General features: G+C 45.3%; 1 protein-coding gene across 1 annotated transcript in view; it reads left to right on the forward strand.

The window, feature by feature from the left end:
• The window catches only part of RHBDL3 (rhomboid like 3), a 75386-nt gene that overhangs the window by 1538 nt on the left and 57713 nt on the right, over positions 1 to 16135 (forward strand). The window contains exon 3 of the mRNA XM_017739128.1: positions 1612 to 1635. Coding sequence (XP_017594617.1) covers positions 1612 to 1635 — 24 coding nt within the window. The remainder of the gene's footprint in view (positions 1 to 1611; positions 1636 to 16135) is intronic.

Raw genomic sequence — 16135 nt, forward strand, 5'->3', positions numbered from 1 at the left:
CAAGCAGGCTACAGAGCATCATCTCTGAAAACTTCAACTGGTCTGTGCTACTCTGTGCCCCCTGAGACCAGACTGGGGGTTGATTTTGTGTTGTTATTACATCTGAAAGCCTGATGGAAGCTCTCTGGCTTGGCCAGGAAGAACTGACACAAGGTCAGTTCTTTATGTGTTATTAACCACAAAAATATAACACAGTGGAGGTCTGTCACAGCCTTGACAGTGTGTAACAGCTCAGCTGTGATGTCATTGCAGCTCTCAGAGCAGCATTCCATAAAGCCAGGATTCAGGCAGTCCCAAAGTGTCTGGTTAAAGTGCTGGGCTGATTTATGATGATAAATGGGAGCTTATAAATGGAGAGAGACATGGGGAGGAGGGGAGCTAACAACTTAAGCAATGAAAAGGAATTCAGTGGCCTGATATCCCACTGTCTCTCCAGTCAATTCTGCATTAGATTTGCCTACCATGTAAAAGGAAATGTTCTTCCAGGACTAGATAAGACTCTTACCAGACTTCTGCTTTGCTAATAGCACTGTGAGGAGATTTGCTTCTAAGAGTCTGATGTTTGTTGTTTTACTCAATTTGTTTTTCTCTGGGAAGGGGAGTGAGGCAGAAAAAAGATGTGCTGAACAGCACTTCAGACAATGGAGCTGGAAATGAGCAAATGTTCAAACGTTTCTGGGGATCCTAAGCCAGTGGTTACCCCAGTGCTGCCCCATGGAAGTTGCTGTCTTCTCAACTGGCCCCTAAATCCAGGATACATGAGAGAGAGCCTTAAACAATTCATTAGGAATTTCCTCTGTTCCGTGGGACAGTGAGGCAGCAGTCTGGGTCAGGGAGGTGACTTGACATCAGTCTCTCTACAAAGCATAAATCAGAGCCAGTTTCCAGTTTATTTTTTCTGTTTCCAAGTGACAAGGACTTGTGGAGTGTTCACATGGTTGTGAGCATTGAAGCGGAGCATCCTCCTATACAGCATTTTTAAGGCAGATCTGATAGAACAAAAGATGTGGGGTAAATCCTTGCAATGGGCTCTCTCCAGCCTTTCACCCTCCCACCTTGCACAAGAGGAATTACCTGTTTTTCAGATGTGGACATGTGAGGTTCAGAGAACTGATGGGTTATCAAAGAGCCTGCAGAAAGCCAGAGTCAGAAGCAGGCATCAGATGGGGCTCTTACAACCCAGCAAGGCAATTGATTGGTCAGTGTTGGGCCACAGGATCTCAGAAAGTGATCTGGAAAAACATTGCTAATTCCTCCCTTCCCTCAATATACACAGAGCTTTCGTGATCCCTCTGAGTAAAAACTCCTTTTTTCCTTGCTTGCCTGCAAATAGACAAAGTGGGAGAAAACAGAATTACCCTGTGAATGTTTCGAGTTCATCCTAATTTGGATTTGTAAATGAAAACTGTTCTCCCTGTGTTTGGTAGATTCCCCTGCCTCCCCCTCTGGAAGGGTAAGGTGATTCTGGGATGAAGAAGGATGTTGGAAATGGCATTAAATCATTTGGTTATTTCTCTGTTAGAATATACTTCTACAGTTTACTGCATGTTAATGTCATTGCTCTGATACCTTCTTTTTATTCTTTTTCCTCCCTTATGCATTGCCTCTCAGCACTGGAAAGCCCTATTTGATCAGGTATGTGAACAACTGATATATTGTCTCTGTCTTGTGAGCAAAGAGCCTAACCTCTGGTTAATTTCCTCTATACTGGCTTTTCCCTGCATTTAAAATACAGCCTAAGAGTAATGTGCTCCATGCTCCCAGTTCCCAGGATGCTGGTATGCTAGTCATAATTATCACAGCTGCTTTGGGCCTTTCTCTCAGTTCCTCTTCAGAGTAGCCAGGGACAGGAGTGAGCCCATCCCTGGCGGCACAGGGGCTGAGCCAAGGTGCTGCAGCAGGTGCTCTGTTTGCTGCCAGTTGTGCTGTCCTTGCTTAAAGGATCTTCTACTCTTTCAGGCGGGCAGACTAAGACCTGTAAAACCGGCACTGTGTTCTTTGAAATGGCTCCCCAAGTGCTAAACTGACTTCTGCAGGGTTACATCATCCAGGGAGGACCTGCTGCTTTAGACTTGCAGAGGATTAGCAAAGAATCTGCTTCTGTACCAAAGACTGTGGTAGTGTCAGATAAATGCCTTGGGTCAGATCTGTAGCCAGCTGAAATGAGCACAGCTCTGAAGAGCTTCGAGCTACAGCTGCTGAGATTTTGAGTTGTGGGTTCTAGTTTGTAAATTATGCTTTTAGCTGCTTTCACTGACACATTTGCTTTGTGGTATCCCTTCCATCTGCCAGGTTGAAATGTGTAGCAGCTATAAACACAGGTATTTTTCTAGGGTTGACTTGCTTCTAAACTGCAGCACTCTCTTGATGTCATAAACTTTTATGCTGTTGTGCATGCATGCAAATGTCACCTTCTGTAAGGGAGCTTGCTCTGACGCTGGAATCATCCTGGCAATAAAGTTCGGATGGGATTTCATCCCTGCTTTATGAGGCAATAATCTCGCCCCTGTGTTTGGCTGAACTACAAAGCCAAAAGCTGTGGCGTAGCCTGAGAAAGGATGTCCTTGGTACCCTGGGGGTCCCGTTATCATTCAGCTATTAACTGGGGCTGCTTGTTCTGATGAGTGCTCATTTATACCCGGTTAGACGTGACCAGCTGCTATTCCACGTGTCTGGACTGCAGCACGTTGGCTGTGTTACAGTCAGCCGGCACCTGGGAGCTGGGTATTGTGATTGTTGATCACACCTAAATCGTGTGGTGTGTTTGAATTTGCTGGGGCTCGTAGGGGATGCTGCCGCTGAAAAGGTGGATGCACAATAAATTGCTTGTGGTCTGGGCTGAATGTTTGTTCCAGCCACTTTGAATTCTTCTGTCTCCAACACTGGCCTTAATTTGGAGTCTTATTCTACAAGCATCCTTTGAAGTCACCTGAGTCCTTGTGGGACGGGGCTGTTGGCTGGTAGCTACCTCAGGCTCAAAGAGAGGAATTTGTAGTTTCCCATTGGACTTGCTTGAAGAGTAGATGAGGGGTTTTCCTGCTTTTTTTTTTATTTTTAAGGGAAGGGAAAGTTTGACTGTTGGATTTACAGAACATTAGCCCAGTAACAATGGAACAGGCTGCAAAGGCAGACCTTCGATAATTAGCTATGTTTCAATTAGGGCTGCAGCTGAATTTTAAACCTTGTCTGTAAGGCTTTATTATGAGAGTGAATGCAACCTGTGACAACTACACATAAGTCCTGAATAAATCAATAATGTCCTTGTTGCCTGCGGGCAAAGCTGACATCTTCCTGGAGCATTATATCAGCAAAGCAATGCAATTAGTCCTGCAGTGAATTGCAAGATGCTGTTTGTCATGGAACAAGGTTGCTATTCCCAGCAGCAATGTGCTAAGAGGAGAGGGGAGCATTTTGTTTAGCTCTGATTGGCATCCATGTGAAACATGAGGACAGTCTTAATAACTAGAGAATGCCTGTGTGTTGGCACTGGGAACAGTTGCAGCTCTCCCTGGGAGTCAGGACCTGGCTTGGAGGTGTACTTGGAGTGAAAATGGGTGGCCCCGGGTGCATGTGCATTTGTGACTCATGGGGTGGGACTGAGGTTTGAGAGCCATCCTCTCAGCTGAGACACGTGGACCTCTGCACTCACCACCTCCCAGGAGAGCAAGAGAAGGCTCTGGAGAAAGCGTTAGAGCAGTTGGGAATTTACAGGCTGGGAGTCTGCAAGTGCCTTATTGGTGTTATACTCCATCATCCCAGAAAACTGTGAAGGAGAGGTCAGTGCACACACACAGAGCCTTTGAGAGGGGAAAGAAATTATTATTAATGCTTGCTTTTTTTTTTTTTTTTCCCTCTGAGGAGGTATTTTAAAAATTTTTATTTAAGTTTACTGACAAAAAAAGCGGCAGGTTTCTGTTTAGACATACAAAATTTAAGGGGTTTGGTTTTTTTATTATCCCCTCCCAACTTAAATTAAAAATTCAAAACTTCTTGATGGAAAAATTGCTGCTCAGCCATAAAGCAATGCTTTTTGCTTCGTTATTTTGGGAGAGAGGAGTGACTGACCATGTGTTCTGGAGGAATTTTTTATTTGTTTTGATCCAGCTCTAGTCTGCCACACTGGGAACTATCAGTGACTCAAGCCAAGATCTTCAGCCACTTGCAGATTCTTTTTAAGAAGTAACAGAACTTAAATTTGACAAAAAGTCAGACCCAGAACTGCTTCCTAGGCTTTGAGGTTCAAAGAAGCCCCTCCCTGGACAAAATCCTGACCACACTGAAGCAAGTACCAAAATTCCTCCTGGATTTAGTGGGGTCAGCACTTCACCCAAGAGCTGGGGAACAGGTAGACTCACAGCTCTTCAGTGCTGCAGCCAGCCAGTTACAGTTCAGCTGCTGCCTCATGCTGTGCTTGCAAGATGTGGTTTTTATTACGAGACCATGGCCCGCGGGCAGCTCTAACTCACTTTTATATGGGAACTTTTATAGGGATTTATACATTTATTTATTATGCTCATAAACACCCTCCACCCCCACATACACATTAGCTCCGCATCTGCTGCCGTCTGCAGAGCCTGCACCATTGCTGCGTGCTCTGTGCTGTCTCCGTGTAGAATCTGAGCAGAGCAAGCTCTCTCCATCCCTCTGCAATCACCTGGGGTTTTCTTCATTTGTTTTCAGTGGCCAAAGCCCCATTTTTTTGGTTAATTTTCTGGTAAAGTTAAAAATATGACAATCCCAGGAGCAGCTGCTGACAGTTTCCTGCTTCTCTGTGCTAATAAGATCCGTTAATTGCCTTGCACTCAGACATGAGAACATCTCCCAGTCCTTGCTGAAGCCAAGCTGCCTGATGGTTGGAGACTGACTCTGCAGATGAGTATCCTGAGGGGCTGCTCCTGCGTTGCTATGTCCTCTCTAGGGCTTCGGGTGCGGTTCTTTGTCTCCATGTCCCCAGTGCCCCTGCTTTGGCAGTGACTGCAGCTCATTGGTGTTATCTGGCCCTTGGCTGGGCTGGGTGAAAGGGGCTATCTAGGACGACAGTGTTTGTTCTTGGGATAGACCTGCCTTCTGAAGGTGGCTTTTAACCTTGTTAGATGTCAAGAGCTTGTATCATCTTCTCTGTTTCCCCATCCCCATGGCTGCTGAGATTCTGAGGGTTAATTAGCATTATCAGCGCTCACCATGGAGTTCTCACTTCTTCTTACCCATACCCTGGTTTGTAGTCATGACAACAAACTTGTTTTAAATAGACACAAAACTCTCCAAAAAGACTCTCCTCACCGGTTCAACACCTTGATCCTATTGCTTGTCAATCCAGGTTGTGTTTTTGTTGCAGCTGCTTTAGAAATCCTAGATTCCTTCCTGAGAATTGTATGTGGGTGTGATGGCAACAGATGAACAGAGTTTATGGGGAATGCAGAGGGATGCCAAGTTACCCAGTCTGTGTAGGCAGCTAATGGAAAACTTGAGCTCAGAAACAAGGCTGTAGAGGTAGATATTCACTTGCCAGGAAGAGTTCAGTTGCTGACACTACCAGCAGTGGGTGCAGCTGAACCTGCTCTGCCATGGTCTCATAAAACATTAAAATATGCTTTAAAATATGCTGACTTTGCAGCTGCCGTAAATCCAGGGCTGGTTCCTGCACGATTGAAATTGCAGAGAGATCCATAAAATTGGGGCAGCTATTATCATGGTTGGTGGTAACCAAGAAAGGGAATTATTTTGAACTTAATGATCTTTTATGTTAACTGTCCCTTTTCTCTGGGTACCCTTTAGCACAGGCAGGCAGAGCTATTTCCCACACTGTAAAAGAAATTCCAGTTTGTTTACTGGGGCACTGTTGAGCTAAACATGACCCTTCACTTTGAAAACTTTCCCTGCCTATTGTTGCTGGCAAACCTCTGCCAGTTGTGGCTGCAAGACCTCTCCAGGCAGGTCTCACTGAGCTGTAGACAGTGGTTTGTGCCTTGAGATTTCACATCTTTCTCTGACAAACAACTTGTGTCTCACCTCTGGTTTGTTGGATCACTGGGAACAGGTGGAGCACAAACTGCAATATAAGGAATAGGAAATGATGGCAGTGATAGTGGCAGTATAGGCAGAAGGGTTGAGCCCAGGGTTGTATTAACCTTCAAGTCCTTGCATGAATTTTGGACTATTTCTGCCTTTTTAGTGTTCATTGGGACATCTGTCCACATTTAAATGGAGTGGTGCTGCAAAGAGGAGGCTATGGGAACTGGGATGAGGAAATAGTCATCGACTTGTTACTTCATCTGCTAAGGTGACTGAGGAGTCTGAGGTGCTGGTGGGAAGACTGTCCATTGTGATAACAGATTAGCATCCAGGCCCTAAACCAGCGTCTGCCTTGTCTGCCATATCAGACGCTTCTGAGAGCATGACAAGAAATGTGTCCCCTTCTCCCCCTCCACCAAGCTGTGCATTGTAAAGGGGAGAGACATTTTAATATCTACAAGGGTCTCTTGGCAATGCACAGAGGGGGTTCTGCATCTGCCCCATGCCTTGAAGTCTAATCTCATTTACAGTTGTCAGCGTGGGCTGCTGGAAGAGATGAAAGGCAGAGGACAAGGAGGGAGAATAGATTAGTCTCGAGCAGAGGGCACTGGGAGTGCATCTGCCTCTGCCCCGGTACCTTCAGGAGGGGCGGCAATAACAGCTGGGCATGTGTCATCTGCTGCTCTTTGAGGCACCCAGCCATGGAGCACATGATTAATATCTCAAGGGGCTGGGCTTTTGTGAGTGATAAAGCCCTGGGATTTAGGCCGGGCTCTCAGGCCTTTTCTCTGAGCAACACCATCACTTTACATTTCTCAAGTGGTGTTGTGGTGGCAGTGAGCTGCTGTCTATGGCCACAATGCTTCCCTTTCTCCTCTCTCCCCAAACTGGGCTGACCTTTGTCATACAGCATTAACCCTTTGACTCCTCCACTTTGGGTTATGGGGTTGGGGAAAAAAAAGAGTCCCTTCAAATTCATTGCCCTGTGGACAGCCTTGAAAGCAAGAAGGGGCTGTTAGGAGCTGTTTCTGCTGGAGATTGGTTTGCTGATGCCCTCTGGATTATCAACTCCTCTCTGCCTTCAGGCAGAGGCTTTTTTGAATACAGCCTGGGAAAGGGGAGGGGAATTTATCCTTCCCTCAGTCAAGGAGGGAAACTGAGGCATTGAGCAGCAAATACATGTCCAAGAGACTATTCCCTCCGCAGGATAATGTCTCTTACTACGCCTGGATTAGCCCGTGTCCATCCCCAGTGTTGTTACAGTGGATGGCAATCTCCCAGCACTTCAAGGCTTATACCCAGGTTTGTCTGTTACCCACGATACACTGGAGTGATGGCTCAGCATGAAAAAGCCACATGGAGGTCATTAATGATCTTCCTGCCTCTTGCAAGACAAACAGCAAAAATGCCCCAAGTTCCTTCTTAATCTTCTAATACCTCTGTACACCGAGCACCAGCCAGCCCTTAAGCTGAATGTGTATCTCTCAGATTGTATTTACACCTTCCCTGCAGCGTGAAAGGTTTGTGATCAGCTACCCCATTTCTCCTTTCCCTGGCTATTTGGACACTCCTCTCTCCAGTCCCACTGACCTGTACACAGACTGTTGACTCTGACTACTGCAAAAAGTTGGGAGTAGCAGCCATCAGTATGAACCAGATATTGGCAGCATAGCAAACACAGCACTCCTAAGCTTGTGCCAGTAAAAGCAGGCATCTCCTGAAATGTTTCAAGGAGTCATAACAAACACACCAAAAAACACATGGAGGCTGAGTCAGTCTTACACAGCTCATGAGTTACTGGCAGCTTGATGTCTCTAGATTTGTAAAAAGCTTCAGGAGGCTTCCTACTCATTACACAGTTGTGTACCTTCCATGTATGAGCCTAGAAACCTGCATGTTGGAGTGCAGTGTCCAAGAGGGACACTGAGCTATGTCCAGAGATGTGTGTCTCTGCTGCTTCCCGATCCCAGCTGCAGCGGGGGGCTTTGGAATCTCTGCTCTGCTGTTTCAGCTGAATGTGCGGGATGGGATTTAGGCACATAGATCCTTGCTAATGCATTGTTCTCAAATCCTGTCTTGCACATAGAAAATCACTGAAGCAATAAAAACATTTAAGCCTGCATGTTTAGAAAGAAAGGGGAGAAAAAGCCATAAACACAGAGTGGATTGATGCTGTTTTGCAAATCAGCTGGTGCATTGTGCTCTGTGGCTGTGTGCTGTCATGACAGAGAAGGGGAAGAGATCATCTCGTCTCCAGAGGAACAAGCCAGCTGCTTAGCGAGTGGAAACAGTTTGGAGGTGCTTTTCCACACCATCATCACTTATGCCTGTAACATTTACAGGACTTTTAAAGTTACTCTCTATCAGACCTGGAAAACAAATGTTTCTCCTCTGCAGTAGGAAGTATGATGTTCCCATTGCTTTCTGGTATTTGCAGTCAGTGCAAAAGTACTGGGGCACATTTGAAAATTAAATGCAGCAGTGGGACTGTTTGAGTTTGACAGCAGCCAAGGGAGCTGTGATCTCCTTCTGCCTCCTCACTAGGTGTTGTACTATATGTTGGTCTGAAATCAGTTTGGTACCAACGCACCATGAGGCAAAGTTGATGGGGTTCAGTTGATGGGCTGTTTTCCTGCACTATTGTACATATAGGCTCCTGATTTCTGAGTGCCCTGGATTTTTGTGTGATTCAAACCTTGTAGTGTTTGCCTGTTCAAGCTGTAGCACTTGGGAGAGTCACTTCTTTCCCTCTCCCAGTCTCATGAGTGGTGGCATCAACCCAGATTTGGCTGCTCAGGGTGACACAGGGAATATTCTGTTCACTAGAGACAATATGTCTTGGTGGAAAATGTAGCAAAAGTCCTGCATGTTTGTGATCCCTCTGAGTCTCACTTGGACCTTGGATTCTTTCAACTTTAAAAGTAAAACCCCACGCTAACAAGACACAGAGAATTTATGTGTTCTTAGTGTCCGTTCCTGTTGCGTAGGAACACCTATCTGCAGTGACCCTGCGTTGTTGGTGAGAAGAGTAACAATATATGAAACTGATGTTAAACAAGCAATATCAATCTTACCCCTAGGAACTGTTCTTCATCATCTTTGATACTTGACATACTTTGTAAGTAGCAAATACTCTGGAGTCTCCCGAGTTGCATGAGGAAAAGATGAATAAGACAGCTGAAGGCAGAGCTGTTTGTGACTATCATCAAAGCTCTGGTCTGATGCACTTCTTCAGGGCAGTGTTCCCTGAGGAAACATCTCTGCCTCAGTGATCCTTCACTAATAGATACCAGTGGTGATGGGGTCCCTGGTTTGTGTGGCATACTTGTTTGTGATGTACAATGGTAGTGGAAGTGTTTGTTGATGACAGCCTGCAGCCAGTGAGATGTAGCCTTGTTTGTCTCTTGGCAGAGAAAGGGTCAATATTATAGAAGGTGAAAAACGGGAAGTGTCACAAAAGCTATTGGAGGACCTGATCCTGAATGCTCTGACTTGGTTTAGCAAAGCACTTGAAAATAAGTGTGCCAATTGTCCTGGATTGTTTATGTGTCTGACATAAGCTGTATGTTTTGCTGGGGTTGGTATCAGAATGGGGTGTTCCCTAAGGAATTTAGAGAGCAAAGTGGGTTTTTAGTTCTTCCCCTTGGCTCTAAGACAGAGCCAGATGCTTGTCTTCCTGCCACTCCTCTCACGTTTACCCTCACACTGAGAAATAATGGGAATTGGGACTTGAGCATCTTTTCTCACTGCTGGCAGTGGCCTCCATGGAATGATGTTGATTTTTAGCCTTGTCATTTGCACTAGGGAGGAAAATCAAAGTGTTTATTGTGGTTCCTTCTTCCGTTTGAACTGCTGCTTCCTCCCTCAGCTACTCCCTCTTGGTTGCTGATAGAGGAGTTGCTTTTGCACACAGTCCCACTATCACTGGATTTCTATCTCTGGGTTGTTCTTCTCCTTGTCAACAGGGAAGGCACAAACATTTCTCCTTCATGTGTCCTCTGACAATAATATTTGGGTCTTGGGAAATGCTTATTTTTGCATGGATTTGTGCATTTAGGCAGCCATTTTGGGGGAGACTGCTGTGGAGACCATGGGAGATGGTCCTGCTGCTGCTGTCTTTGGTTTCTGAACTGTGCCTGGAGACCATGGCTGGAGGAATAACTTCCTTCCAACCTAAATAAAGTGTCTGAAGAACTTTTATTAATTTGTAAGTTTGCTTTATCACACTTGGACTTGCCAGCCCTGGGAACCATTTGGGCAGGTCTTGTGCATACGTGTTGTGTGCAGGATTTTCCTTTGACGTGTTTAATATTCTGGTGTTGTCTCCTCTAGGGCTTAATGAACCAAAGTCCCGTTCAGCAAGACCAGTGCTCTGGATGGCTTGTCCCAGGGTAGTGATAGCCAAAATTCCTCCCAAAGCATTGTTTTAATGTATCTGAAACAGTGTTTTCCATCTTGATTCCCTCTGTGCTCCATGAGCTGAGAGCTGCCATTGCTGCACTGATTTATGGGATCTTTTAGTGTTGGTACTGTTGGCCAAGAAGAGCCAGAAAGTCATTTGCCAGCTGCTGATTTATGACCCTAGTGAACAGTTCTGAAAAGCACAGTAAGAATTTTCTGGACCTTATGCAGTTCCAGCTGACTGGAAGCTCCAGGCTGTTATTTGACCATGTGGAGTAATAAAACTGTGAAAACTAATTAACTTTTGTGCCTACTGCAAAACAAACAAGATCATGCAAAAAATTGCTCCACACTTGCAAGCAACTGACTTTGTGGGTTTATAAGCCTGTGTTTAATGACCAAGCATGTAGTGCAATGTGTGAAGTATGTTCCACTGACTTCCAAAGCTGAACAGAGTATAACAAGCTTTACCGATCACTGAGGCTCTGAATACCAGCTTGGGATAATGCTCTCGTTCATCCTTATTAATTATGTAGCTGATGTGTGGGTGGAGGTTTGACACAAAGCTGCATTGGATGGTTTCTTGTAGTCTAAACCAGCCTGAATTACGCTGAGCTGCGGTAGTTCATTCAAGGAAAGATGCTCTCTGTAGTGTGAGTGTTGTAGTCTTTCTGAGGTCATTCTGTGCTCATCAGATGTAGCTGAATGAGGTCTTTCCCAGTGGGGACACCAAGGTGTTTTTCTTATGTTAGCAGGCAAAGAGTCAGCCTTGCTCAGGACCTGTCTCCTGGGGTGAGGATGCTCTGTGTGTGCCAGCTGTGATGTTGACATCAGAGCAGAGATGTTTCCGAGTGCCCTGGTATTGTGTTCCTTGCCAGTGGCAAGGCACTTACCAACATTATATAGATGATCCAGCCTCTGTCATCCAACACCAATTCGGAGGGAAGGAATGACTGGCTGCTCTTCTCCCTTACATTACTAAAGTAACCCTCCCTCGGTCCCATTACTTCTGCATTACTCAGTAGCCCCTAATACTGGATGTTTAACTCCATGTTGTTAAGAGTCAAAGCTGCTAATTCCTGTTGTCCTTTCATAGGATCTATCAGTTTAGCCGAGATACTTGTCATGATTGCTGATACAGGAGCAGATATTTGGAAATTGAAAGAGAAATCATCCTAAAAACAGGAAAACTGTGATGTGACGAGATTTTAAAAAATTATTTATTCTCTTTCTGATGGATGTGCTCAAGTTGTCATGGTACTCAGTACCAGCCAGCATGGGTCTATCTCAGCTTTAGTTTTCTCTACAAAGCTAAGTATTATTGCAGAGCTATTATTAACCTAAAATAAACGTGCGTGCATACTTGCTGCTATAGAATTGTTTTTCATGCATCAAATCAAGTCCCTGGGGATTTTCACCTCCCTCCCAGATCTGGCAGACAGTGAAAAAGGGAGCTATTCTTAATCTGAAATGTTCTGTGTTTCGAGTCCAGAGTATGAAAATGTTTTTCTCATGACAAGTTTCATGGATTATTGCTATAAAGCTTCATGTCTATAAAGGAAGCATGAAACTTCCTTCAGGAAGGGCGGAAGTTCTGATTTTGGGGGTTACAGATCTTAGTTCCTTTGAGAAACTGAAAAACAGTGGCAGTCACTGTCCTCATATTAAATAATTTACCAAGAAGGAGGAACAGTTTATCAGAGGAGACAAGCAAAGTCTTGTGTGGTAGAGTGGTATCAAGAGACCCAGTTCCCTTCCAGGGGGAAGATGATGGTCACTGGATTAGGAATCATTTGCCTGACACAGTATTTCTGGCAACCAGAGAGACTAGCATCACTGTCAGAATGGTGCTTACAAACCTTCCATCATCTTCTTGCTGTCACTACAGTTCTGTCATCCCACTGGAGTGCCTGCTCCATCCCCTGAAAGGCTGGCATGTACTGTCTGGAAGAGAAGATGAATTTCTGGTCCAAGTGTACTCCCTGCCCAGAAGAAATGGATATAGAAAAAATGTCTTCCTTTCCCCACTGAATGTGCCTGAGTCCAGTCTGATGGGCCAAAGGGGAGGTCATTCTCCAGAGCACGTCCATTCTTCCATGCTGAGTGTCCTGCACCCAGGGGTGTGGTGATGGGATAGCATGTTGTTACCACCAAGGTGCAGATGCTGGTCTCAGCAATAAAGACTGAGGCCACTGGCTTCTTTTTGCCCTACAGGGAGGAAGAGGGAGAGAGGCAGAGCAGATCTGACTGCACAGGAAGGCCTGAGTTGGGGAAACTAGAGTGCCCAGTTTTGCAAGGTAGCTTTAGGTCAAGACTTCAGGCCAGGCAGTAGGCAGGATACCTTGCATGCGACAGGAGCAACATTCCTGTGTCAGCACTGAACCGACGCTGGTGGAGCTGCTTCAGTGCAACCCCAGCTCAGCTTTTTTCTGGCTCCCAGTGCTGAAGGGGCTGTTTGTGACAGTCCAGTGCTGGTCTCTGTGCTGGTGCCCCTCGAACTGGGACAGCCCTCACTTGCCCTGCTGCAGCCTTTTTACACAGAGTTACAGCTAATGAAACACAAGGTAAGAGGAGCTCCCTGCAGTTGTATGGGCAGAACTTTTCCTTGCTGAGTAAATTTCCACCCTGGTTTCCACCTGGCAGCACCTGGTAGGCACAGCCCTGGTCTTTGCTGTAAGGGGTGTCTAATGCAGCCCATCAGTCACAGTGTCCTGGCACCTGGTAAGGCTTAAGGGGACAGCCAAGCTCTGAGCTCAGCAGCTCTCCCACGGGGCTGCCCTGAAATGTGCTCCTCTCTTTTCTCCCTGATGGAGCAGAAAAGGGAGGAGCAGCACTTGTCTCCTGGGGCTGGCTGGGTCATTGGTGTTTCTGCCTGGCCTTCCTCTTGCTGGTGTTGCTCACCAGATATGTCTAAACAGCAGCAGAGAGAGACCCAGTGGCTCAGATCTGATTAACCTCTACAACTTTATCCTGTGTCTTAGTTGGATTAGCTGCAGGGGGGTGGTTTTGCTCTTGTTCCTGATTTTTTCTTAAACAGGTACTTACCACACATCTGATGGAAGCAACAAGTTCGAGTAGCAAGACCTGTGAATAAACAAGCAGTGTTTGCTTCTTCCCCACTGCTCAACTAAAAGCTCCTGCCCTTTCTTCCTAAGATATTGCTGTAGCTGATGCCTGTGAGATGGCTTTGAGCAAGCCCTGCAGGCAGATCTCTTGGGAGGTGTGGGCTTTGCCTAGCAGCCTGAACCCAGAGTCCCTGATTGGTAACTGCAGTTCTGTCACTTTTGGGAAGGATTTCTGTTCAGTAAATGTTCAAAGCAGTATTAACTTTCCATGTTCAGTTTCTTTCATCTTTTGTCTGAGCTTTTTAGTTTCCTTCAGAGCCTAATTCTTCTGCACCTCAGAGTTTTTGCATGTATCACCACAGGGGCTGTGGGTTGTAGGGAATTGGCCTTATTCAGCATTGCAATAACCCTTCCTCTTCCAGGACTTCAAAGCTTGTTCTCCAGTATCAGTTCATTTTGTTTCATAGGTGGGAAAATGGAATAAGGAGATCAGTGATCATATTGAGTTGCGATGGGGAGCTGTCTGCTCAGACCTGAATCCATTTGCTTGTAGGATTGCCCCTCATTCATCAAGGTGTTGTCTACCTGTGTGGTGCCCAATTGAAAAAAGGCGAACCAGTTTACAGGAGTCTTTCCCCCATGTCCATCCTTCTACCTGCAGCACCCAGTTTCCTTTTCAAGAAGCTTAAAATAGAAGCCTTTTTCTTTGTCATATCTGTAATTGGTGCTGGATTGGGTACTGGAGAGGTGATGGAGGGGGTACAGGCTGCTGAGAAGCTCTCTCTTGGATCTGTTTCTAGACAGCTGTGCACAAAGAGTGAATTGTAGGTGTGATATCTGGCCACGGTTCTGTTCCAGGAGGAATAGTAGATGTATCAGCATCACTCTGGCTGCTACAAGATCAAAAGTGCTGTTACATTAAAGCTGGTCATACTGCCTGGCTTGGCAAAAGCCTGACAAAGTGTTACAGGGTTTTAATTGTATATTCAGGTAAACTATCTTCCACAGTGAGGCTCAGGCCTTTGAATTTAGTCCATGTACAATAGCAAGGGGTTTAGTGACTTGGTAAGAAGGTAGCTCCAAGGAATTCCCTCTTTGTACAGGGCTTGAATGTAATTAATTTGTGAACACTGCGTGCAGCACAGTTACAGTCTCAAAACAGAGGGTTCAGTGCTTCTTGCACCTGGGGTGCCTTTGCAGGGTGCATGGTTGTCAGCCACGGGCTCTGCTGCTGCTCCTAAAGAAAACATGATCATTAAGTTGAGTTATAATGAACATTCGTTTCCTTTTTCAGATTTAATGTATTCATGTATTTTGTGTCCACTGGCCCCTTGACAGCTCACAGGCTGCATATGTAAATTGGTAGCTGCAGAAGATGACTGATCTGTTAATAGGTGGAATTTGATGCTCATAAAAATGAATGCATTTAATGTTGCATGGCAATGGTTTGCTTGAATTTTTAAGTCTCCTGAGGTTCTCTTACTTGGAATTCTATGGCTCAGACTGTATTTGTTACAAAAAGCAATACAAATGGAGAGCCCTGTGGTTTCTGAGGGTTGGCTGTTCCGTTGTCTGTATCACTTCAACCTTTTCTGTATCAAATATTATTCTAAGGAAGCTGTGAAAATGGGAAATGCAGTGATATCTGAAACAAAACACTGCAGTCAAATTCATGGTGTCCATAGAAATAGCTTTCTTTGGAGATCTGCTCAGATATTATTTTTCAGGAAAAGCCAAGTTTTAGTAGATAATTTTTCATTATTAGGCTTTCATTGAAGGATACAGAGGACTAAGAAGATTTGGTGGGTCATTAAAATAAGTACAGATCTGCCACTGTGGGGTTTTAAACACAAAATTAAATCCTGGCCCCTCCAAAGAGGCCTCGCTTGCTTCCTTTGGGCCCCATGCTAATTTCATTGCTGGTTTCAGAAGGGTAAGGACTTCCACTGATTTTAATTTTACAGTGTTTCTTTTAGCATGCAGACATCGAAATATTAAATTTCGTTTGCTGAGGGTTTCATGAAAGGAAGCTGCGCACCCCTTCCATGGCAGAGCATTTATGTGATAAATTGCATTTTACAAGCACATGAGGTTGTGATGATCCCTCAGATATTGCAAAGCTACATTCTGAAAACATTGGTGCCTCTTGTTTTTCCCTTTAGCACTGTGAGACAAATACTTCAGCTTTTCATCACTTCCACAAGCCTGGGCTGAAGGGGCAATAGCAAATATGCAGGGAGAATATTGTGATACACACCATAAAATTGTGCCAAGGTGAAAGGAATATCCAGGCTCAAATGATCTCTTCCCCTGAGGCTTTTATGATTTATTTTAATATTTTCTAAGGTGAAGTATTGGATCCAAGCCTTGCTACCACCCAGCATCTTTCATGTCAGGAAAAAATCTTTTACTTGTGTCATCGTTGGCCACTGCTCCTCCAGAAACTGGTGATTTCAGCACAGCAGAGCTTGGCTGTGGAAGGTCTATCACGGCTGTCATAATGTGCTGCTCTGTGGGTACTGCATCCACCTCTTCCTAGTCTGTTCTCAAGGGGTGTGTGCCAGGGTTACACTGAACAGTCTCTCAGTTTTGCAGCCTGAGGAAATGACCGGGGTTTGCTGTGTTTCTGTGAAGGCGATTGAAAGAGCCAGATTTGC

Source organism: Corvus brachyrhynchos, unplaced genomic scaffold (genome assembly GCF_000691975.1).
Source record: "Corvus brachyrhynchos isolate BGI_N302 unplaced genomic scaffold, ASM69197v1 scaffold407, whole genome shotgun sequence".
Lineage (NCBI taxonomy): Eukaryota > Metazoa > Chordata > Aves > Passeriformes > Corvidae > Corvus > Corvus brachyrhynchos.